A 24,678-nucleotide genomic window follows, 5' to 3' on the forward strand; every position below is an offset into this window, starting at 1 on the left:
GCGCTGTTGCGGGTATGCCAGGATTGAAAGGGTCCACATGGGTACAGACGACAAGGTCCATTCTCAGCTTCATCTGTTCTTACATGATAGGACTTTCCGCGACTCGGGGATGACGACAGTGAGATAATAAACTTAGTGGGTAACCAAATACGGCTGCCGTCAATTGCCAACTGTTAAATATGACAGGACCCAGGATCTAGAGGTGAAGGGTGGATAGCTGAAAAGCTGAAATCAGCAACCGGATCGCCCACTAACGTAGTAGCGTTGGATTACTTTAGTCCAGATCGGCCCGCTCCTGGTGTAGATCGTCAGTACCCGATGAACGAGCTACGCTAGCTCCATGACGTGACCGAAGAGCCCTATTGTTGCTGCTGCTGCCGCCGCCGGCGCATAGCAGGGGGCTGGCACCCGAATTTCCATCTGGTATTGAGAAGGCTAATCTGGCTGCCTGTTGCGGCTCGAACAGTAGCAAGTGATCAGACGACCCTTTTCGTGAGGGCCAGGGCAGGGACCCCTGTTATGTCGTACTCGGGGCGGCTCAGTGGTAGATCGTCAGTATACGTCAGTGTTTAGCTTTGGTAAGGCCCGTTTTGGGCTAGTCTCTGCGAGGAACAACGGGGAACGAGCGATGACAACGACAGACCGCAGGTGGGGCCGAGAACTGACAGCAGTGTGTCCGCGATTACAGTTATTAAACGGGTAGAGCGCAGAGACGGCCTGGGCTGGATGTACCTGAATGCACGGACCGGCAATCGTCGGCGGATGTGACGCTTGTGATACAATTTGTAACCGGCAAGATTGTCGGGACTTCTATCACCATATAATTTAGGTAGGAATCAATGTATCTTTAATTTGCGGCATGTTAATTGGACTTATACCCTTGTCGTGACCCCTCCAGAGGTCCTCCAGCCGAAGGGATAGTAAACGAGGCGGCACGAGCCGAACCGGAAGTCACTCTAGCTCCGCCATAGATGGAGTATGGGGAAACTGAACAGTTGACCACGTTGTATTGTCTTCAACAGCCTTGGCGTGCACTCCGTGGAGGCAGAAAGATTGACCCGCGTGACCCTGTGGTTCTCTGCCTCAACAGCATCTCAGCGACGGCCATTTTTGGCCAGGCTTTTCATTTGGTGCGCAGCCACCAGTGCAGGGGTTGGCTGCCTCTACGAATACATGGGGCAATCCCTCGTCGAGCTCCGGGAAGTAGGCTGGGGCTCACGGGCAAATCTGGCTTCAGGTATCCTTGGCGCAGCAGGCTATCAATTGCCATCCGCCTGTCAGCAAATCCGCCCTGCGGGCGCCTCTTCAAGCCACAGTCAAAGCAGGACCGACTATGTGGTATGATCATAAACCAGAATAGCCAAGTGACCTTTTCTGCATCGATAAAACCTGGTTGATGTTCGTTTGTTGCTTTCGGAAACACGAATAAACCTGACCAGAACCAGGATATGGAGAATGAGTAGCGCCAGTTCATAGATAGCAACGTGATGTGAAAGATGGCTATGGCTTGACAGTGGCGGGCAAGATCCACTGAGCCGAGTTCGTGCAACATGAGCCGTCCAAAAGGAGGAGACAGTGTGGGCGATAGAGATCAGCCAAAACGTAGCGAAAACGGAAAGGCGTGTCTGCTGCGAGAAAGCCTTCTTGATGCTGTACCGAGGGACCGTTCCCCAGATGACCCCAGTGAGAAAGATTGTGTGGAAGGTGAGGAGTGCAAACACTTGGCGCGTCGGCTGCGTGTCGTCGCTCATCTGCGGCTGGAGGCACTGATGCGTGAACCAGCAAAGTACCCGGTCGCGCCTGGCACGCCGAAGAAGATGACGAGGAGCACCACAATCTCGACCAGGAGGAGACAGCAGCCTGTGTACTCGATGATGAGGAGGCACGGGTAGTACGTAGTAAACGCCATGATGGGATTTTATGCAGAGGGGCCGGGGAAAGTAGATTTATGAAGGGGTTGACCCATTTGCTTCACCATCGGCTGTGCGTTGTCGCTGGGATATTTATCGAGCCTGCTTAAGCCCTGACTTTGGTTATTTAAATTCGTCCTTGGCGCCAGCTCCGGCGCGTAAATGAAAACATGGGTCCTTGCTGTCTCTCTCCGGGCTGACCCCGCGAATGAAGCTTCTCAAGCCGGGCGCTGCCCTTGAGTCGTTCTGGGACCCTGGCAAGCTGGGGGGAGATCCGTTGAACGAAGCGTGTGAGTTGCTTTATTTACTTCTCTTTTGTGTTGCGTTAATGTAATGATTCATGTTACCCTCTGAAATCTGGCGGCTAATTGTCGGGGGAGACCCGGTACGCCGTCAACCCGCTAGCAGACTGGATCTCCTTCCTTCCTTCTGGAACCCCGCCACATCCAGGGACCAGAGGCTTCATTGTCTACCGCTACCTGGAGAGCTCGAGCATCGCCATGCATCATCGTCTCAGAGGAAGGAGCAGGCTTCCCTGCTTTGCCCCACGTGGGGATCCTGGTGGGATGATCTCCGTTATCTCCCCTCCGGGGAAAGAGAAAACCACGTCGATCCATTGCCGTTTTTGATTTTGATGGAAACCCTTTTCCAAGACCCCATTGACGGCTTGATTGACCGGCTGCAGTCACAATAGGCCGTCAGGCAACTGACCAGGTCAGGGCGGGGGCACATGGGTATCAGACCTTTGGTGTCGCTTGATAAACAGACAAATGTAGAGGTGAGCAACCCTAAAACAAGGACAGCGTTTATTCAGCTTGGAGAGTCACCTACCGGTGCGAGAGGTGCAAGACGGAGCTTCCTTGAAAGAAGATGCATGTGAGGCGGTGAAGGGAGGAACTGTCAGCAAGTGCGACCGGATTGCGAATAATGGCCGTGTGTCGCAGGGTAGGCATGATCTTCACGGCCTCATGAAACAACTGCGTTAGTAATCTAGCCGTATGCTTTAAGTAACTCTGCGGGAGGGAATACCCCGCACAAGAGATAACCTCAGACAACAATCAATCAACACACTGCTGCTGCCCATTATTCTTTACCTGATCCTTGATCCTTTCAGCCCGCTCAGTGCGACACCGTGAGATCGTTCTTGCCCCAGTCGTGAGGTGACACGGAAGGTTGCAGCAGTGAGTAGCTGAAAGTGTGTCGCTTGCCCCGCACACCCCTGTCAGCATTACATCATACAGTAGGAGGAGGGGCAGATCGCTTAGAGCAGACAAGATGATCTGCGTTATCTATCCGCCCTTAGAGGGAAAAACTTGCGGCTGCATCGCAGGTTTTGGTTGTAACCGAGCTTCCTGTCTTACTTTGTCTACTGGCAGCAGCCAAGGCGGATAAAACTGGAAGGGTTTGGTGTTTCTTCAGCCAACGTTGCCGGAAATGCATTGACCCATTGCTGCCTGATGCTCAAACCTGCAGTAACACCAAAACAGTCATGCACTTTGCCGTCCGAACTGTACGTTGCCTTGGTCGAGCTGAGGTGGCTTACTGGGGGGTTGCGGGGACGCGTGATCGGCCCTGCTACGTTTGAGCGGTCAGTGATCAACTGACCCTCTGTGTTGTTCAAGGCGTGCATCGTGACGAGACATTGGGTCCCGGAGTGGACCCCATCCTATCGTTGTTGCAGCCTGATAGTTTTTGGTGTTGTGAAGCCACTGTTGTGACCCACTCTTTGATCCGGAGCAGTGAGGCCGGGACCGCCAAAATGGACAAGGGGGGCTCTGATCAAAATACCGTGTCCGCCGAAAACTATGCATCTGCATGCTGTTTTTTTTTTCCAGGTCCTGGCATTGGATTGAATCGATGTTGCCAAGTGTTGCGACAACGTAGCAGGATGAAACAAACAGCATGATCACGAGCCCGCAGAAATGATGGGGCTAATTTTCCACGACAACGATGTAACGTTTGAAGTGAAGCGTGCAATACATCTGAGCCCATCTGGAAAAGTCGTCAGGGTTGCATTTTTGAAGCTGCTGACTTGCTGGAACATTGGCCGGGATGGCCCGACGTGATCCAGTTGTGACAAGTGATTCTACCATCAGCAACCTTGACATAGGCTTGAACAAGAGCACCAGCTTCAATTACAGAAGTGCGTCTCTGAGACTGGTGCCGAGAAGCCCTGGGGTAGCCCCAACAATTGCGGCTTTGGTCAGATGGGCTTGTACCTCCGTACGGCCTACTGTACACAAACGCTGTCCGATGCCTAAAACTCCCCCGCCCCCCGCCCGCGCTCCGTACCAGCGCACCGCAACAAAGGTCAAAATTAACTATGGCGACCTCTAACACCCCATCTTCTCAATATCATCATTTTGTTCCGCAATTCCTTCTTAAAAACTTTGCACACCCATTCATCCCTTCAAAGGGTGGCTCACCTACCTCGACAAACCCTCCAAATGGCAAGTCTGGAAAAGGGACGCGCTCGGGCGACCTCGTCGTTAACTGTCTCGACCTGTCTTCCGAAACGCCAGAAATTATGGAAGCACCAGTGAAGCGCATACTTGGCCAGACGGACATGTATCGAGACTCAACCAAACCTTCTCCAGAGCAACATCTTATCGAGGAGATGCTTAGCCGGCTCGAATCTGACGCCAGTGCGGTCTTCCGCAATATTACGAAGTCTTTCCAGAATGGCCATAGTGGCATCTGGCTTACACGCAACGAGCGGAATCTCATCCGAAAATTCCTCTTCCTCATGAAATATCGAGGCTCGACTTTCCATCAGCGCTTCTATCACCAGGCGGCGACAGACTACGACGCCAACGACAGAGACAAGCTGTTTAAATACATGCGGAAGAAAAGCTTCGAAAGGCCTATAGACGTCTGGCTTGATAACATTAGAACTATCATCAATTTGGAGATGGATGATGGGTTGGAGTGGATATCGGAGCTCCCACAACGCATGTATCCGGACGATGCCATGTGGGTTATACTGCATTGCCAATACATGTACATGGCTCTTTGCAGCCCATCGAATCCTGATGACGAGTTTATTCTCACTGACAACAGCTACCATGTCTTCGAGGGCCCGAGTCACGTATCGACTGATGCCAACACTGGGAAATCTCAAGAACTGGCATGGACTAGCTTACACGAGTTTGCTCCGATATCCCCGAAATTAATGATTGTCCTTCGAAGCTTCATCCTTCCCTCGCCATTGGAGGACGCAGATCCCAAAGTAAAGGCCACTCGAGATGAATGGTATTCTTTGGCAGTGGAGAGGATTTTTGGAAACGGCACCAGTTCTCTGCTAGCCGATCTCCCTATTTCGAAAGCCCGCAATAACTATACCCAAGCTGTGAACGGTCGGTTGCAGTTAATCCCGCACGAAGACGGCTCTCTGCGACAGAATCACAAGTTCTTCTTCAGATTTTTTCCCATAGCCACGGCCGATGTCAACAAAATCAACGGAATATTTCTGGATAACGCAAGTGTCTGCAAGAGTGTGGTATTTCGGTCCGCGGAGAGCTTCCGTAGGACCTTGGAATGGTACATGACGGAGCCTTGTCAGATCGGGAAGCGTGTTACTCGTGCCACGGGGGACCGGAGGCACCATTGCTTAATGAAGCTCGCGGCTGCGTTGAAGCGAATGGGCTCTGAAAAAGACCCTGTTTGGGATGAAGTCCCCTTCCCAGAGCTGGATAATGACGACAAATGTCGACTTATGTTGAAGCGGCTCAGAGAGCTGCTCCCCTCGCTCCTGCAGCTCCTCCCGGACGATGATCCCACCGAGTTCATGCAGATCTATAAGGCACTAGGTGAACTACTATCCAAGAACTCTTCTTCGTTTGCTAAAACACAATTCTAGGCGGGTCGAAGCAAACACTTCCCAAGGATATGGAACAGGCCCAATTGATGATGAAGCTGCGGATCAAGATTGACGTGTGGTCAAAAGGAATTGACGAGCACTTACGCCATAAAAATCGCGAAATCCTCATCGAGATGTATCTCCAACTACCACCGCGCCGAGTATGGCTTTATCTAAAGCGCTGGAGGGACACTGTATTACACGATCCAGCAAACAGGCTTCTCCAAATGGAGCACACTCATCAACAGGAGGTTGATCTTGATGGCCCAGAGGATGTTATCGCCAAAGGCAAGTGGCTCACGTATCAATTTTTAATGGGGACGGCCACTGACAATGCCACGAAAGCCCGACACGTCATTAAAACAAGCAAGCTAAATTCTCTTATGTACATTTCTGTGATGAACGACATCGAAATAAGTAAATCGCCAGGATTTAATCTCTGGTCCCAGATTTCGTTCGACCAGAGGGGGCTCGAGCATTTCGAGAAACTTCAAAATATTGTTTTTCATGGTACGGCCCCTCCAATCTACGTTAGGTGTTATTTCAGAGACTAAGATCTTAAGATAATATCCGAGACTGCGGTAAGGCATTGCCAAGGCAGGGCGGACAGGCCACCATCTTAATCTGTGACACAGGAATCGAAGAAGTCGAGAAGCTTGCATTATTCTACCAGGGGATGGCACAGAGCTCCCAGATTCCCAGGGTTAGGGCGTCCGACAAACAGATATTTACCGATGATGAGAAGATTGAACTATTGACTAGGATGATGGTAAGGCAGGGTTTCAAGGGTGCGTTAGATGGAAAACTGAAAACGGATTTGTTGGATGATTTGGCAAAAACATTCTTCGAAGTCATTTATCCTATTCCTCCAACTCTAGGAACCGATGGGGTTGATCGCGAGCAGAGGCAGACCGGGTTTGGACACTAAACGCGCTCTGTGCCTCTGTAGGAGTGATCTAGCTATAGGTACCTACAGCAACGAAGCAGTGATGCAACACCATTTCTTCAACACGCGATAGGACATGCGAATCACGACCTATCCCTTGAGTTGTGTTGAACCTCCCGGCCGTACCGAGCCCCACATCCCCCCATTTGTCAGGAGGTACATGAGGGGAACGTAGTGGTGCGTTATTAACTGATATCAGAAGCTAAGGGTGCAACAGAGGGAGTGGGCAGAGGAGAGAGTCATATTGAGTTGCTTGATTCTATCCAAGGGACCGACAACGGCCAGTCTCTTATACCTATGTTCAAACTGCGGATATCATAGGCAGCAGCCTGCTGCCTGATGCTAGTTGTGGTCGTTCACTCTCATCATAATCCTTGCCTTATTCCAACAATTGATTCCGCCTTTATCACCATACAAATTATTTCGAATTAATTAATGACTTCCCAATCAATACCTAGAGATATTGGCGGAGGCGCTCAACGCGTATGGTAGTAGCTTCATCAACGAAGATAATAGCCGTCAAGAGCATGAGGGTGATAGCACCCGGAGACTGGCTTTTCCAACTGCCGAGGACCGAGGCTTCAATTTTCAACCATTCGTGGTGCCGCGACGAGAGTTCCTCATTAAGGGGCTACCCCAGAACCCGCTGTTACTTTTCCAACACTTCGTACCTATTTCACTAGTCAGTGACTGGATCAAATACACCAATAACTGGGTTAACAGCCTACTTCAGAGCGGCGTTATTAATAACGAAGAGCACGAAATAACAGAAAGGTCACGCCTCCGCACCTGGAAGCCAACTAAAACGGGACTGCGAACTGTCCATTAATAAGGTAAAGGCCCCGGTAGCTAGATAGAGCGGGTTTCAGGGGTTAAAGAGCGTAGGACCGTCAGGGCGCTTTAAAACAAGGTCCACGAAATACGATATTCCTCACGGACACCAAAGGATCATTACTTAGAGTCCGTTAGGCCATAGTAACAACGGCGCTTGCTGGCCAGATACGCTCGATCTGTGATATTCTTGCCCGATGCTAGCTTGCCGCAAATGCTTTACATACCATTGCGAAGTTAAGGGTCTAATGCCAAGCGCCGTAGATCTGGATTCTAAAATAGAAACGTGTGAGCGGCATCTATAATCTCCTTAGTGAAGCTATATATTTGGCCATAAAGGATACCTCCACGACGGAGTCGAGACCTTAGAGGCGTCAATATAGTCATGCCACATACGTCCCGAAGCATTGACTTATGGTAGAAATTTTGGCCGGACTTTGGAAGATTCACATCGTACAGCTGACTGAGGTGATGGCAGATGCAACAACGTCGCCAGAGGTACGTCTAAGCTTCGTGTGACGAAGCATTGTTGTCTCGTGCTACTGGGTCGCTGTACGGTGGGCAGGTCTCTTTGCCCACATCGATGTATAACCAGTCGCTGCATATGTGGGAGAAGTCTAGGACGTAGTGCAGCTTGTAGTCAAAGCTGTCCATGACCGCAAGTAGATCGGATGGGGCATCTGGGTATTTGAACAGAAGTTTGGTGCCTTTTGCCTCCATAAATAGCTCTAGATCGCGAAAGTCTTGCAATCCCGGTTAGCATACCGCTATGAGAATATGGTCCCACAGTTACTATAAACCTTGCGGTGGCAAGAAATAGGACATCCGTAGTTAGGTCCGATAACTAGGGGTCTCAAGCAGACGATCCTCTACCTAAGGAGCACGGTAGGTAGCTAATACGTGACGGTAACTTACCGGTAAGTGCTAGAGTCGATCGACATCATAGACTTAACGGACAGCGAGATAGAAGATATCATCAAACCACCGCGAGAGCTAGTCGTCAGTTAACCGATTAAAGTCGCGGGAGCATGGCAAATATGGAAAGAATAGGTAAAATGTAATAAAATCAGCGCCTTCGGCCCTTGCGAAGATAAAATGCGGCACGTCTTTCAGTCGTGACGGAATCAATCGGGGCCACTCGGGATCTAGATCCACGCGATCTAAGGTCAGGTGAACGTCTGTGGATATATTCTAACGATACTAAGGAGCAGAATAGAACCGAATCCCGTGGACTGCTATTGTAGGAGAAGTCACGAAACCCAAGATGCTATCGATGTCGAATGAAATGACCGGAGTAGTCTGTTATGAATGTTCGGTGTGGAGACAGGCCTGCTTAGGCTTGTGTCAGACAATTGGCTCCACAGGGATCATTGATGGCACCAGTCAATTGATGAGAATTATCTAAGGAGCAATTGTACTATACAAAAGAGAAAGACGTTGCTGTCTTATATAGAAGACGGAAATCCGTGTGGAACGGAAATTCCGAGTGCAATTCCGGAAATAATCCGGTGGGCTATGCCGCGTGTGCGACAGGCTGATATGCGAGAGTCCCCTCACGGCCATGCTGCAATTCTCCTCTCGCACCACTAAGTGACTCGCCGAGCGCTTTTGAGTTGCTCGCCTGCACTTGTCAGTCTGTCACAAGTGCCACTGAACGCCCGATGGCCCTGTACTTCCACCGCTACGTGGTCAGCTGCCCGCTATCAAGCCCCGTGTAGTCAGTCTGTGCTGAGGGGCTTTTACGGCTGCAGCCGGTCAAGCAGGGCGTTTTTGGGCTTTCGACAGGGTTTGCATCAAAACCGAAAACGGACATGGGCCAAGGCTATTTTCTCTTTCCTCGGAGAAGGAATAACCTCCACCGTCCATCCCTTCAGCGACCCTAGCGCCCACTCCACGGCAGAGCCATGCCTTGACAGCTTTGGGAACGGGCTAAACGGTACTGGAGCAATGCTGCGAATGTGAGCGCGATGATCCAAACCAAGGCCACTTTTAGCTTCTGTCTTTCCAGGAGAAATAGCAGGCATCTAAGCCGGGTTGAATTTGATCATCTACTTGTAGGGCCATCATGCAGTATGTTCTCTTCCGTTTTAAAATCGAGCCGATCAAGCCGCGTCCTAGTCATTTGTGGCGACAGGGGATTAGTACCTTAAGCCATGGAAGCTGGGGAAGGCGCATGGGCCGAGTATTCTTGTATTTAGACCCAAAACATAAGACGAAAGAAGGGTGCACGGGCCAGAAAAAATGGTATTAGGTGCCATTACCAGTGGTAATTGGTACAGTAAGGTCAGATACAAAGGAGTAGCCCGGTGTCGTCATCGATAGCCTATCCCGGATCTGCGAGAGATCGGCATGCGCAGGCTCCCAGTCATACATCAAACGGGAGCAGGATGCCGTGGCCGAACATAGTACCTCACGAGCTAGGCCGCGGAAGTTTAACCTCGACAGTTGTTGGTTGCCATCCCAGGAGAGCACCTCGCCGTCATCGCTCCAGTGAAAGCGGAAGGTCGACCCCTGAGACCGCCGAAGAGCATTGCCATACGACAGGAGACTCAGGAACTCTCCCATAGGCGATAGCATGCCATCGCACATATACTCTCGTCGGTCCGCATTCAGTCTTCGCAGCAGCCCGTGACACGGCCGACGCGCAATGCCACCATAACTTCGCGAGAAACGCGGGAGCACTGCCTCGAGAAAGACCAGCCGGGAGCAGTATATAAGTCTCGCCAGGATAGGAGTAAACCGGTGAGGCTGGAGATATTCGTCGCCGTCAGGGGTCAACAACCCGCGCACGGCACTAAAGTAAACCAGCATCATCAAACTTGCGACGCCGCCCTCGAAGTCTTCGGTAATAGCAAAGTAACAAAAGCATAGCAAGATATCGGCGGCGGGGTCTTAGGGTGGTGCTCCTAGCTGCCTAAAGACCACGCAGAAGTTGTCTCGGCGTCGGACTGATCGCCTGCATCCGCAGCCACACTCCTTTGGCCACCGTCTTCCGTTTCGTCCTATTGCTCACCCTCATCCTCATCATTGCCAATATACGTATTGTTTATATTATTAGCAACACTGATCACCTGGACGAGGCTGATGTCAATGTTCCAAAGCCCTCAACCGAGACTTTGATCCCCACAACTACTGCTTCTCTATCGGCTACGGGGGGTTCTCAGCTGTTGCCCACTGCCTTTTCTACTGTCCACACTTTGTCAAGGTCCACACTCCAAGCGACGGCCGCCAAGGATTCAACTACGTCTTTGCTATATGAGACCAAGCCGACAGATGTCGTCAGTTCCCGACTATCGATCACCGCCACGATCCCAGTTGTTCCTAATCGGCCCACGAGCGATTCCGGAAAGGTATGCATTGCAAGAAGGCTGCGAGTTTGAGCTGTTGGAGCACTGGTGATTCATTTGCCGTGAGGGAAACCTACCGAAGCAATCACTTCGAATGTTGTACTAAATGAAGATGTGCCTCTCGCAGCTGGTCTGGGGGAAGGGAAAGCGCCGTCAGGTAACGCCATGGGTTTAGGTAGTTCTTTATGTAGTTTATCAATGGCAGCGCCAAGGGCAGCACTTATGTGCATCTAGCGGGAATAAATGAGGCTTGGTGGAATATCTTTCGTTTCAGGGCATATTGAACTGGAAAAAATGAGTGAGAATGTTGGTTGATCCTTGAAGGCAGCCTGCTTTGCTAAGAAGCCTGGTTGCGGCTGCATTACTACCTTTAACTGCTGCTCTCTGCAGCAGATAACCCCTCGGTGATTGGCTCATACCAAGTAAGAAGCTTCTCTGAGTTTCACTCTAGTATGAGAAAATTGCTTATAACGGTGGGATCTATTCTTGGGAAGCTTACAAAGGCTCACTCGAGCTGGCCTGGACCAAATGCTCCGGTTCTGATCCTTCTCATGCTTGGTTAGGCTCGTCTTTGGTCAGGCTCTCAAAGGCGCGGGAGGGGTTGCCTCAGAGCAGCCCAATGAAAATCACATAGCCGTAACACAAACGGATCCTTCTCATGCAAGTTCAACGCCACGATTGCGGCTGAGAGTGAGGGGAAATCTTGCCAGAATGATGCCACAAAGATGGTTTTCTCTCTGTAATCAAAGTTTACCCTAACTAGTTCCCAGACCATACAATCCTCATCAAGCGCACTTGTGGTGGATGAAGAACCCACAAGCCCCTCGCCGAAATGCCGACCAAAGCCCCTGAAGCGACATCCTTAATGGTACAGGATGAAGGTGCGGAAGAGAGTCAACCTCGACGTGGCACAGCGACTAGGCCATTTAGACAGCCATTCTGGTTGTCCAAAGTTGCCCTGTTCCTCTTCTTCCTCACGTTCATCGCCTGCATCATTGCCCTCGTCGTCCTGGACCGAGTCGTCACTTCTCGAAATGGCCTACCACTCACTATTTCTACCAGCTCATACTCGTGGACCTACGGCCCGACCGCGATTCTCATCGTTATTCTCAGTCTCTGGAGACGTGTCGATTACAACTTCAAAGCGATCCAGCCATGGTGTGAGCTGTTCACTGGACCCTCTCCATCATCCAGGTCAATTCTCCTTGACTACATCACCCCATTTCAGGCGGTAAGCATCACGAAAGCCCTAAAGCATCGTCACTACCCCGTGGCTTCGACGATCGCCGCGTTTTTCCTCCTCAAACTGGTTATCCTTATCTCGACGACGCTCTTTGTCATGAGGGAAACAAGCCTCCGCGGGACATTTAGCATCACGTACCAAGACAGCCTCAACGCTACTGATCTATGGGCTCTTTATTCCCAAGCCGACATGGATTCCCTAGCAGGCAAGCCTTACTTACACCCCGACTTCACTCCCGTATTCTCTGGAGGGTCGGCCGCCCCAATCTGGACATATCTTGGCAGTTTGAACAACGTCACGAGCAATGAGACCCAGTGGCTACTGCCGGATGATCAAGTCACGCAAAGGTTTTCGCTCCTTTCTTCTCGGGCTACTGTTAGGAAGTTACATGCTCCTGTGGACGTGTTTTTCCCCGACATTACTTGCGAAGACGCTGTAGTTTTGGCGCCCAAATCAGCACGATATCATACTGTGCAGGAGTATCGAGAGTACAAATTCGTTTCGGAATCATGCAACAACAGTGGAGTGATCCTCAACGTATGCCGGGGGTCAAAGTACGGTGACTTGCCACTGCCTCCCGACGAAAGTTGCCAGCCTGAACCTCGCGCCTACACAGTCCATCGCGTTAACTGCTCTGGCGTCAATGACACACTCAATCTCTGGAATTACAATGAGATCCCCATGGATAGCTGGGCCACCTACATCGAGGGATATGACATACGTTATGCCATCACAGCTACTCAATTCAAGCCGACCTGGGATAACACCGAGCTCGCTGCAATTGACTTGGTCAGGTCGGGATGCATCATCTGCAAGGTTGGGTACGGCATCGGAACCTCCGAGGCAACACTTGACTTGATGACGGGGTCAGTCGCCCTTTCTCCTACCGGGAGGAACATAACGACACTTCGAAATCTGTCTAGCAATGCGTTTGCCGAACTGCTATGGAAAACCCTTGAACGGCCAGCTGATTTTCTCGTGGTCGGAGACAATGTTCCTACTCTCAAAGCAGCAGCCGATCCTAAGTTTGGCCCCGTGCCTGGGGCCGAGGCTGTCCTTTTTCAGCTCATGTATGCACAGCTCGGTCGCCCAACCGATCTGGGGATCTTTTACGAAAGACCAAACCTCAAGAATGCCAGCATCTCAGTCCTAGAGGGCGTCGCTCGAGAATTTGCCCGACAGTCGCTCCTAGTCCCAAAACTGCGAAGGGCTGATGCCCAGGGTATGAAGATCGAGAATCGACTGCACATGAGGCGCCTGGCGGTCTGGATCATGGCAGGTGGCTTTTGTGCGTTGGCGATAATTTGCCTGCTGTTGCTATGGTCGGCCCATCCCGTTACTCGGATCCCTTCCATCTCGGCCTCTATAGCTGGTCATGCAGCCATACTCGCCAACAGCCCAAACGCACAGGCTGCCCTGACTGGTGCCGGGCATCTGTCTGAGTGCGAGTTAAAGAGAAGTCTCGCAAGACTTCAGTTTTCTGCTGTCACGGATCGAGCTGGACGCTTGCAGCTCCGCGCTGAGACGGCATCTGCGCCCTCCAATCCTCTGCCCTGCCCGCCGCCAAAGGCTAGGCTGAAGAAACATCGCTGGCTTCCCCTCGCTGTTCGTCTCCCGGTCATCGGAATCACCTACACTGCACCCATTTTGTTGATAGGGACTCTTGAGTTTCTACACCGACTGTTGAGAGACAAGGATCACCTATTGGTAGTCGGTACCAAAGACTCTGTCGCGTCATCGTACGTGATACGCCTTGTATCTACCTTGGTGGTCTTCGGTCTGGCCACGATGATCAATAATCTCGACTTCACCATCGTCACCTTTGCCCCCTACTCGAGCCTTCGATTTGGAAGCGTCTCAGCAGAACGCAGTATCCTGTTCAATCCACTCTCAGTGAATCCCTTTCTGGTCCTGTTCAAGACGATTCAACATGGTCAACTTGGCGCGGCGGCATCTAATGCGGCAACTCTCATCGCTGGGTTTTTGACCATCATCGTGTCTGGTCTTTGGGTCCCTATGGACTCTCGTGTTGTCAACCAACCCTCATCAGCCTCGGTTGAAAATTGGGACTTGCGTTGGTTGGCCAATCCAGCCGACGACGGCGGTGCAGGTATTCGGCTGAACTTGATCCGAAACAGTGGTGCTGTCACACCGACCACGATCTGGAACGACCTGGTAGTACCCCAGATCTCATTCCCACCAAATGGCACGTACGGGTCTCATCGCAAAGTCAGTAGTACCTTTGATGTACTTGCTCTTCAACCGGTCCTTAACTGTACTGTACTGCCGCAAGAAGCCATTTCGGCGCCCCCTTTGGGCTACAAGGAGCAAGCCGGTAAAATGGGTCACTTTGTTTGGGTCTCAAGGAGAATGATTTTGGTAAATCCTCCAAGGATCGAGCCAGAATGCTCCTTCACATCTAATAACAGCTTCGCGGACCTTAAATTCAGCAGAACGTATGAAACCGAGAGCGGCATCTGGGTCGGACAGTACATCGACCTTACCAACTCGACCGCTGGCCAAGTCAGCAATGTGTGCCCATCCATCGGCATGTTTTTCGGGCAGATTCGCGATGTGAATGTGACGGGTCTGACAGGTCTCGTGTGCACCCAGGGGATCAATGAAGTTCCGGTGACAATCAACTACCGAGGCGACCCGGCCCTTGGAGAAATCAATAGCCTTCGGGTGCGAGGTCAGTCCCAAGCTCTCAAGAACAAGACCAGCGGATCCCATACCCTAGGCTATAAACTCAAAGGATTCATGGACTCAACCCTCCTCAATTTCGCAAGAAATGACCCAGAGTACCAATACGACCCCTTTTTCAACCAACTGGTAAAGCGCCCCAATGGATATTCGCGAGAGGATCTCCTGGGGCCCAACAATGCCGACAAGCTGGTCAAAGCCGTTACACAGGACTACTGCGAGTACATGAGGCACATCATCGATCGCAATTTCCGAGCAAGCAACAGCTCTCGAACCAGCTTTTTGAGTGCTACAGATGGGAATTCGGCAACTTCATCTCGCACAATAATAACTGGCTCGTACTCTGCGGAGGTGACGCATCTTGTCATCGACAGCACCTCAAAACGTATCCTTCAGATACTCCTTGCCATCATGACAGGGCTTAGCCTCCTGGGCTTTGTTCTAGTCAAGATACGTGGAACCCTCCCGAGGGATCCATGCAGTATTGGAAGCACAATGGCTTTACTGGCCGACTCACAATTATGTGACCGAGAATCAGGGGTTATGCCTCAGAACGCAGAACATATGAGTGAACGCCAGTTGAAGCAAGTTTTTGATGGATGGGTGTTTAGCCTAGGATGGTGGCATCGCGATGCACACTGTGGAAGTACAGCTCCAGAGGAGGTCTATAGTTCAGGTTCTTCGGGAAATCTTGCAAGCGACACGGAGTGTGAAACCAGGAAAAACGAGAAACTATTTGGCATCGACATTGGGAGGGCTAACTCTTGGGGCTGGCGATTTGGGGGCCTCAAGCATCCTGGGGTTGAAAGAAGATACCGGTAGGTCGGTCGGTGGCCTCAGAACAATCCAATGAATAGCAGCGAACCAAGTTCTACATATCTGTGGCTGGCTGGAATGGTCGACCTAAGTAGAGATATATGAAGTTGCTAATATGTTAAGAGCAGCATGTTAATAAAGATAGCTTGTATAATTCCACACCCCCTTTTGAGCTTGAGGCCTGGATTTTGATCCGATTAGCTCCCGCGCGATATCTCAAGGTCTCGGCCAACCACACCCTGCAGCCTGCAATTAGGAGTTATATAGTAGGTCCGTTCCTGGGATGTTGTAAAACATTAAATCTCGACCTGGAGTTAGGCTATTGTGGCCTTTGATGTCATTCCATAACTACATACACTAACGAATGCGGAATATTTTACCATTAACGCCTGACCCCTTCTTCATAGCATTCATCATTTCCCCGTACATAATACCCTCGACGTAGCACTCCCCTATCAGCATGTAGTGATCCTTATACTCACAGAGCCGGAGCATATGTGGGACATCATCCCCAGATAGCAACGCAATGATATCTCCTGCCCTCATGTCATTAGGCCCAATACCGATCTACCCGTCCGGGGTTGAGAATGCCGAGCGCCGATATAGCACCGTGTCCATCCTTCGCTGAAACTTGGAGAATAGAGCCATCTCCTTGTCGAGTGTGGTATCGGTGCCATCTGGACCAGTCCGGCAGAAACGGTGTCGGTCGATACGAGGGCTAGATGTGGCTAAAGTCCCGGATCCAGGTCGAAGTCACGTTCTTCGTGTCTCGATGCCACTTGAAAACTGGAAGTCTAGTAGGAGCAGATGTTCCGTTGGTTTGATCCCACTGCGGTATGATATCTGGTGCTTGCCCAGACAGGATGTTGAGTTTTCCCTCTGCAAAGATGAGAAAACGGGTAACTTCTTCGTAAATATCCTGGACTGATTTGTTGTAGTCTATTGTGATACTCGATTTGGCGTCGTTGTTGGCGAGTCCCAGGAGACCGTAGGCCTTGTCTCTGGGGTCAGCTGTGGGCCTGACGGGACCTTAACAGCTGCCACAAGAAATCCATTCAGTGAGAAAAAGGGATTTAGAGAGTTGACCTTTCTTCTCGCTGCTTGCTCCCCACGACACTGAGCTTCGCGAGCTCTTGACATTGCCTTCTGGCCTTCTCTTTGTCCTGCCTTTGGCTCCTCTGAGCCCCGACTTTTCTGGCCTCGCGAGCCTCCGATATCATGGGCTTCGCGCCCTCCCCCGAACCTCCCGTCCGACCGACTTCTGCAGCTCTGGCTGCCCAGATGACATCTGCAGCGCCCTGCTGCTCGACTCCCCTGGCCTCGTTGCCTTCACCTCCCCGGGCCTTCGCGTCCTAATTTCTGCAGCCTCGCGCTGCTTCGACCGACCTCCGCAGCTTCGGCTGCCCGACCTCCTTGGGCCCTCCTGTGCCCTCCATCTCGACGCGTGGGGCCTCAATGCCCCATTGCCCTTTTCGCAGCCTCGGAGCTGGATGACCGACCTCTGCAGTCGCGCACTGCCCAGAGAACCTCTTTCTTCCGCAGCCTCGGCTGCCGCCCGGATCACAACCGGGCCTCGACGACTCGTCTCGCTGACTGAGACCGCTAGACACAACCGCTGGGTCAAAATGGTACAGAGCTTACCTGGAGACCGTGGAACGAGGCGGCTGCCTCATCCATAAAACAGCGTTCTGGCCGCCTTGGGTTTTTCTCCTGCGAGGGTTTTCCCCAAGAATGCACGGCTCAGGTCGCAGCTACCGGCGATCTGAGAGGACATGGACTTCCTACCTTAGGATGTGGAAGGCTACTTGATCTATCCGTGCAAGAGAATTCTTGGCTAGAGAGGGATGAGTTCCCGCTGACGGGATGCCCTCTTGAAGTAATGCGCCTTAGTGCCGATGATATGCTGGATGAACTAGATGTTGGAATAATTGGGAGCTTCCCCCTCACTTCAGGGTCACATCACAAAGTCCTAGATTGAAAGTTGAAAGTCCTAGATGGAATCGCATGGGATATAATCCCCTAGGGAGCTCTCACCATGACAATAATAATAACAAACTTGATTTTATCAAGCACACCCAGCATCACTGCGCAATTCGACAACAGGTGGACGGTTTTATGTCAACCTGGGGTTCGTGTGTCATATCGGTTCCGTTCCCATTGTCAGAATCACAGGCTATCATAGTATATTCGTATCTGACGGTGAACGGTTCGATCTCATACTGGGGCTTGTATTCCGTATCGGTCTCGGTCGCACTCATGGACGCGGGCGGGCTCGTGTGGATGATGGTGGACAACTTCGATGTGTCTTGCGAGGTATTCATCGCGACATCGCCTTGGGTCGTTATCTGGTGTCGTTGTCGTGAATCACTGTCGTGTATCGCTGTCCTGGTTCGCTGTCTTGTCTCTACCCTGTGTCGTTGTCTTAGATCGTTGCCTCGGATCTTTGTCATACGTCATTGTCTTCGGTTCGTTGTCCTTTGGTCCGTCAGTTGTCTCGGATCGTAGTGCTTGGTTATCGGTGCCCGCCACGCCCCGTAAACCACGTGTAACTGGGATCCACCTTGTACATCAGCAGTTGTGCTGAAAAGGAACGGTTCGAAAATGGCGGTTGGCGGGGCAGATTCTGTGCCTGTGATGCTGCTCAAGGGGCCTAATCTGGACCTAGGGCTACGTAAGAGGTGGATTGGCCATTCCTTCATGCACAGCAGTTTCCCCATAAAGAAGATGATAGATGGTAATGATTCAAGCATCTAGACAATCAGGGATGGAAAGGATGCTCGGGCGTTCCTAGGAGGCCCCTGTCAAATTGCTGCCAACCAGAAGTTTGGCCTAGGCAGAAATTATGCAAGCTAACATGGCCACTGCTACAATCACATGAAAGTTGTCCTCATCGGCGGAGCAGGTGGAGGCAGCTGCTTCACACAGAGCCTTGAATCTAGGCGAAGTCCGTGACGCATAGGTGACGATTGCATGAATGGTACCTGTGGCATGGCTATGACGGAGAAGATGAGGTGGAGACTTGCACGTATTGACAAGGGTGATTCGTAAGAAGGATCTATTTCGTTGTGGCGGAAGCAAGAGACCAGAAAAAACATGTTCCATTCCCAGTCACGAGCCTCCATGCCCTCTGGTCCTTGCGGGCTGGGCCACGTCTCCTGAATCCATTGATCCTTCGTATGCTTGCATATGTCAGGATGTTGAGACTGTATGACCGAGATGGTCCGATCTGCTAGTGGCTGGGATGTGGATACTATGTAAGGAGCTGTGCTTCTATCAGACACATGTAACTTAGACCTTTCAAGAACAACACATCATCTTCCACTCCCGCAATATTGCTTTATCACAGGAATCAAAGTCTAAGGATGCTAAAGGCATCAAAGCAATTGGCCACCACACGACTGACCCTCTCTTGAAACCTGAGAAGATCCAGTGCCATATCAACTCCTCTCCTTGAGTCCGCCTTATCCATTGATGAATATACCGAAAGGCATGGCTTAATATGGAGTTTGGTAAGGCAGAATTTGCATTTAGGCCCATCCTGGGGATCACCGACGTGATGTCAATGTTTAGTTAATTGAGTTCGCCAAATTCGAAGTCCTTAAGTATCTAGTTTAGAGTTGTTGATCTCCTTCACCTGTAAGTCTAGCTTAAGCGCCGTATTTACTGCCGCAACGAAGGCTTTGCAGTCCCGGCACTCTTCCTTGTTCACTATAATTTGAGCTTTGTTAATCATAACCGGAGGTATGGCTTCTCTGAGATGCCAATGGTCTTCTGTCAAGACAACATGGGTGTTCACAAAGTAGGCTATAAGCTGCTTCTCTGCGTGACAGGCGTTATGCTGCCCTCTCAAGCCCTGATCCTTTTCGTTGTCTGCTGGAAGGCTATACTGGAGAAAGGCGGCGAGTTTGATGACTTCTGACGTCCAACTCCTGCCATTGATGACAACTTGGTCCTCTGCATTATCATCATGCTTCCAGCCGCTCATTGCATCCACTGGCGTGAATTTGTCCTTCCTGGTGCCGAGGAATGTCAAGCGCGCAATGGCCTTGCTCATTTTAGAGAGAGGAAACTCTTTGACCAGGACGACGGAGCGTCTTTCAAGGCTTGTGAGAAACTTGAATTCTTCAATGCCGTCATTTATCGAGGAACTTCGAACTGTCGTCTTGGATTCTTCTCTTTCCTTGAGAATGCTGACGATTTGTCGGCGCTCCGTATTCCGTTGGTGAGTGTCGTATGTCTTGGATGAAAACATATAGAGGAACTGTTCGAATTTGTCATATCGTTCATCGTCGTTTTTCTGTGATGGTATAGCAAAGTCGATGGCTGAATATCCTTGGTCATCTGTGGCTTCTATGTCTGCCCCGTGCTGGAGGAGTAAGAGAACATTATGAAGTCGTCCCCAGAGTGCAGCCTCCATAAGAGGAGTCCTTCCTTTAGGATTTGTGGCGTTGATATCCAGGTCGTAAAGAAGAAGCAGCCTAACCACCTGAGGCCAACCCTCACATGCTGCCAGATGTAAGGCGGTATTTCCCGTGTCGTCCACGCCCTGAAGAAAAAGTGTAGCCTCGAGAGAAGAGTCCAAATATTCCTTCAACCAACTTTCATTGCCTCTGACAAGGCTTGAGCAGGCGTATTTGATCTTGAGGCAGGAGGAGGTCTCGTCTTCATCTCCACCAAAGACGTCCTTTAATCGTCGAAAACCCTCATCAGCGTTGTCGAGAATATGCGTCTCTTTTCCTTCTGTCCACTTTCGGCGCTCAAACCACGACACTCTATTTCCTACGCCACTGCCGTCTGGAGCTGGCAACCGCTTGTCGTTCGGGTCCACTTGTGCACCAATAGCCACATATCTTTTATTGCTTTTGTCCACATAGAAAGCAATCTCGCCGGTCGACTCATCGAAAGGGAAACACAGTTCGTAGAGTTTAAAAGAGCCGTCCCGACAGTCGGCGGTTCGGCGGAGGTTGCCACGGTACATGTCTTGGTTGAAATGGTGATGATGAGTGCGGTTGCAGAATGGGCAGAGAATGGAGATGTTGGATAGATTCCAATATTGCACTTTCGCACGAAATACAGCCGCCATTTTAGAATTGAGAAGCAAACCGTATATTTGAGTGTAACAAGTGGTTGTGGTGGATTCGGTTGAGCTGATCGTACGTCTTTATTAGAGGGCAGTGGTTCTTCCGTCTTCGTCTTGATGTTATCAAGAACGCTTTTTGGATTGAATCGGCAGCTTTGAGCGCCGCCTCTTTTAGGGACAGCGGACGTTGGATCGAGGTAAGTGGCGTGCTACGCCCCACTTTCGAACTCTATCGGATTTATTCCCCCAGTTACAGCACGCAGCTTGTTATCTCATGAGTCTGGCTGTCAGCAGACTGACGACGCAATTGCGTCTGCCCGGAAGATCATCCTGTGGGGGGTTCCGAGACGATCCGGAAGACGGCAGTGACGCCAATGGTGATGATGATTGACGGCAACGCTGGGGCAAGTGTGCTGTGGTACAAGAGAGGCAAGCCGGGGCTTGCACATAGAGCCTTGAGGAACGAAAGTTTTTCAGGCCAGAGCGAGATAGGATTTTTGATAGGTCGGGAAGATGAAGATAAAATGGAGGGGTTTGTGGTTTTCATTATGGAGTTAGGTGGTATTTTCCATTTTGCGGCTAGATAATAGGCTATTTCCGTCTTGGTTTTTATTTTTATATTTTTATCTATCCTGAGAATATTGTAGTAGCTTACTATCCACGTTGTTATTCTTTTTCTAGAATTTTTTTGGTGGGTTGACGGCTTTGATGTGGCCGGTTTGTTGAATCTAATGGTAAGGCGATAATTGAATTAAGCGTAGGCGTTGAAGGGTTTACCGAGGCGGGATTTTGCTTAGTAGTGTTTAAGTCGCTAGAGGAAGACGCTAAGGCTAAGGGAGGGAAGGATTGAGTGACAGCGCTGCAACCGTCAGGCAAAGAGGAAAGGTTTGGGGCCGGCTGCGGCATACGCGGCCTCTTCGTCGGCGTCGGCGCAGGGTCAGGGCCGTGTCGCTTTCGTGGTGGCGTAACGGGCTGGCCGGAAGATGAGGTTGGAGGACTCGGTGGGAGAGTCCTAGGCGTAGTCACAGAATAGCAGGCAGCGCGCATATCCTGGAAAGCGGAGGAAGCCGAGGAAGCTTGCTGTTTTGGTGGCGTAGAGAGAGGCACGGTGGTAGCCCTGTGTCGCATATCAGCCTGTCGCACACACGGCATAGCCCACCTGTCGCATATCACCGCTAGGTTCGTGCGACTGGATATGAGACGCGGCTCATACTTTGGGGTCGTGTATCCGGTTTCACATCTAACTTGTCGCATCAAAGATTCCAATCCTGACGACATGAGCTTAAATAGCTCTGCCCGAACACATGGCTGTTCAATTTCTTTTGTTCTTCAGATAATTCTCATCAATTGACTGGTGCCATCAATGATCCCTGTGGAGCCAGTTGTCTGACACACAGCCTACCTGTCACGGCCTGAAATGCACCTCATTATGTGCTGTCTGCGTGACATGGACGAACCCCACTTTTCCTACCAATCACCAAAGGATCACTCTTTCGTCCGTGATCCAACTGCTTGGATCACTGTTCACATCGTGATCCAACTTCAAGGAACTCTAGTATATAGTACACACTCATTTGCACTTTCCTATGTAGTAGCTACCTCAGCTATCAATGCAACTTGGTTACACTTAATACCTTTGAGCACATTACGAGACGTGACTTACGACCGATTGCTCAGACTACGCCGATACACTCCTGCCAACATAAACCCAGCACGACCGGTTTATCCCTTGGGAAACACACGATCATCACACTACCCTTTCTTTTCGGTAAAACTCCTTCTCTTCGGCCCGTTGAGCACCACCCGACCAGCCGACATATTTAGTACTTGGACCGTACCTACTTAAGCCGATGGTCTTCTACCGCGCATAACGCCTTGCCGGTGGTAGCCACCCTCGCCCATAAGGCGGTCCATCTGTGACCTGTATGACCCTGATCCATCCTAACTCCTCCCCCTTGCTGGCAGGATCCGGCAATAATTCGACGGTCCCATAGTATCGATTTGCTGGCCATGGCTTATCTAAGGCTGCCACTAGTAGAAGCCTCGTCACGCCTATAAGTAAACCACCATCCCGTATTCTGTTAGGTCCCTTGCGGTCATGTGGAAGGGCAATCGACTTGATTTCGGGTAAACCATGGATCATAAGATTCTGCCTTAGGCCAAGATAGGGTACTTATTGCTATGATTGATTTCCCTACTGTAGCTCTTGTATAGCAAGTCCCCAATGGGGAAAAGAACCCCGTTAACCCCGAGTGGTTCCCCCGTCGTATGATATGATGGGTTCGCTTAGCCACCTGCATCTGGGCCTGTTGGTTCGACCCTGCAGGATAATGAATCCTTGAGCAGGGGCTCTGAATTCTCTTAAAGCCGAGCCGCGCCCTAGCCTAGGGCTAAGAAAGAGGGGCAGCCGTCTTTTGACATTTGACACACTGCGCGATTAAGAGAGGAAGCCCTGATTGAACCATGTGCAACAACACAACCGTCAACCTGGAGCCTATCATTGAGCCTGACGATGAGGTTTATAGCTCATATTCGTTATGTAGAGCATGAGTTAACCTATTGCAGGTGGGCGATGATTGAGACTCTTCGCTCGGCACGGTACGGATTCCAACTTGTCTCCCTTTATACGTTGAGGGAGCCCGTGGTCTGATATGGTTCGTCAAATAGGACTTTGCTTCGTCGTCGGAGAGTCTAAGGAGCTCTATCCTTAGCTATCAGCAGGAAAATGAGAGAACCTATCATCGGTATAAAGACGGCAGTAAGGCTACCTTCGCTGTTGACCATATCGACTGGGTTCTGATTTACCGTCTAGAATACAACATGCCTAACGACGATCTTGAGTGTGAGAGACTAGGTACTTTCCAACCGCCTTCTAGAGGCATTATGCGTAAACGCTCATTGAAGACAGATTTGCAACACAACCTGATCATCCTTACCCTAGGAGGCCGACTGGGCCTAGCACCACCCAACGACCCCGACTCTAAGGTTAAGCGGGTCCTTGATGTTGGCATGGGCATGGGAATCTGGGCCGTGGACTTTAGCGATGAGCATCCCGAATCTCAGGTCATTGGCGTCGATCTCTCACCGATTCAACCCAATTTGTATGGTTGAACTTTATAACCCTTGCCCTGGTATCACGCACGAAGCTGACAGATTCGTAGCGTCCCCCCAAACGTCGAGTTCTTCGTCGATGATATTGAAGAGTCGTGGTCGTTCTCTGAGCCTTTTGACTACGTCTATAGTAGGATGATGACCTTCAGCATCAAGAGTTGGCCAGAATACATCCGCAACATCTACGAGTAAGTCCCCGGCCCAGCCACCACCGTGAGCACCCTCCCTAAGCCAGTTAGCAAACTCACCCCTGGCGGCTACGTCGAGCTCCTGGAGATCGACCTCTACGGCAAATCCGACGACGGCATACTCAAGGAGCACCACGAGCTCTCGCGGCTCGTCAGGCTCCTAGACGAGGCGTCCACAAAGATCGGCCGCAAGTTCCAGGACAATAAGAAGAATAAGGATATCCTGCGGGACACGGGCTTTGTGGACATTGTCGAGACTACCTTTAAGTGGCCAAGCGGGCCTTGGCCGCGGGAGAAGAAGTATAAGGAGCTCGGCCAGTGGTATAATACTAACATGGATGCGTTCTAGGGCCTTGAGTCGCTTGCCATGGCTGCATTTACTAGGGTGCTTGGGTGGAGCAAGGAGGAGGTGATTGTCTATCTCGCAAGGGTCAGGAAGGAGATGTCTGATAAGAGCATTCATGCATATTGGTCGATGTATGTGTTGTATGACTTGTATGGCTTGATAGTTGCTAACTCGTTTAGATACTCGACTTATGGGAGACGGCCTCTGGAACCAAAGGGTAAGGCGGAGGATGAATAGCTTAGGATAGGAGGGCCTTGATGAGATGCTTTAAGGGAGTGAGTATGATGCAGTTGAAGTA

The 24,678-nt window shown here is 50.9% G+C and overlaps 3 protein-coding genes and 2 pseudogenes across 5 annotated transcripts, besides 2 other annotated features; 3 read left to right on the forward strand and 2 right to left on the reverse strand.

Annotated features, from left to right (window-relative positions):
* The first annotated feature begins 4,119 nt into the window (after positions 1-4,119).
* NCS54_01498800 lies at positions 4,120-6,697 on the forward strand (annotated as a pseudogene). The gene is made up of 4 exons: positions 4,120-5,719; positions 5,770-6,279; positions 6,333-6,350; positions 6,405-6,697.
* Positions 4,120-6,697: a sequence feature.
* A 1,353-nt stretch (positions 6,698-8,050) lies between these two features.
* Positions 8,051-10,357, reverse strand: NCS54_01498900 (Hypothetical protein; the record flags this gene model as incomplete). Its single annotated transcript, XM_053160105.1, has 2 exons — positions 8,051-8,289; positions 9,808-10,357. 2 exons carry the CDS (start codon positions 10,355-10,357, stop codon positions 8,051-8,053), a joined length of 789 nt encoding a protein of 262 aa, XP_053016080.1.
* A 1,368-nt stretch (positions 10,358-11,725) lies between these two features.
* On the forward strand, positions 11,726-15,661 carry NCS54_01499000 (Hypothetical protein; the record flags this gene model as incomplete). Its single annotated transcript, XM_053160106.1, has 1 exon — positions 11,726-15,661. One exon carries the CDS (start codon positions 11,726-11,728, stop codon positions 15,659-15,661), a length of 3,936 nt encoding a protein of 1,311 aa, XP_053016081.1.
* A 1,382-nt stretch (positions 15,662-17,043) lies between these two features.
* Positions 17,044-17,404, reverse strand: NCS54_01499100 (annotated as a pseudogene). Its single transcript has 2 exons — positions 17,297-17,404; positions 17,044-17,257 (listed from the first exon to the last, which is right to left on the reverse strand).
* Positions 17,044-17,404: a sequence feature.
* A 6,151-nt stretch (positions 17,405-23,555) lies between these two features.
* On the forward strand, positions 23,556-24,617 carry NCS54_01499200 (Hypothetical protein; the record flags this gene model as incomplete). Its single annotated transcript, XM_053160107.1, has 5 exons — positions 23,556-23,836; positions 23,897-24,034; positions 24,086-24,355; positions 24,419-24,511; positions 24,560-24,617. 5 exons carry the CDS (start codon positions 23,556-23,558, stop codon positions 24,615-24,617), a joined length of 840 nt encoding a protein of 279 aa, XP_053016082.1.
* Positions 24,618-24,678: the final 61 nt, after the last annotated feature.

Source organism: Fusarium falciforme, chromosome 14 (assembly GCF_026873545.1).
Source record: "Fusarium falciforme chromosome 14, complete sequence".
Lineage (NCBI taxonomy): Eukaryota > Fungi > Ascomycota > Sordariomycetes > Hypocreales > Nectriaceae > Fusarium > Fusarium falciforme.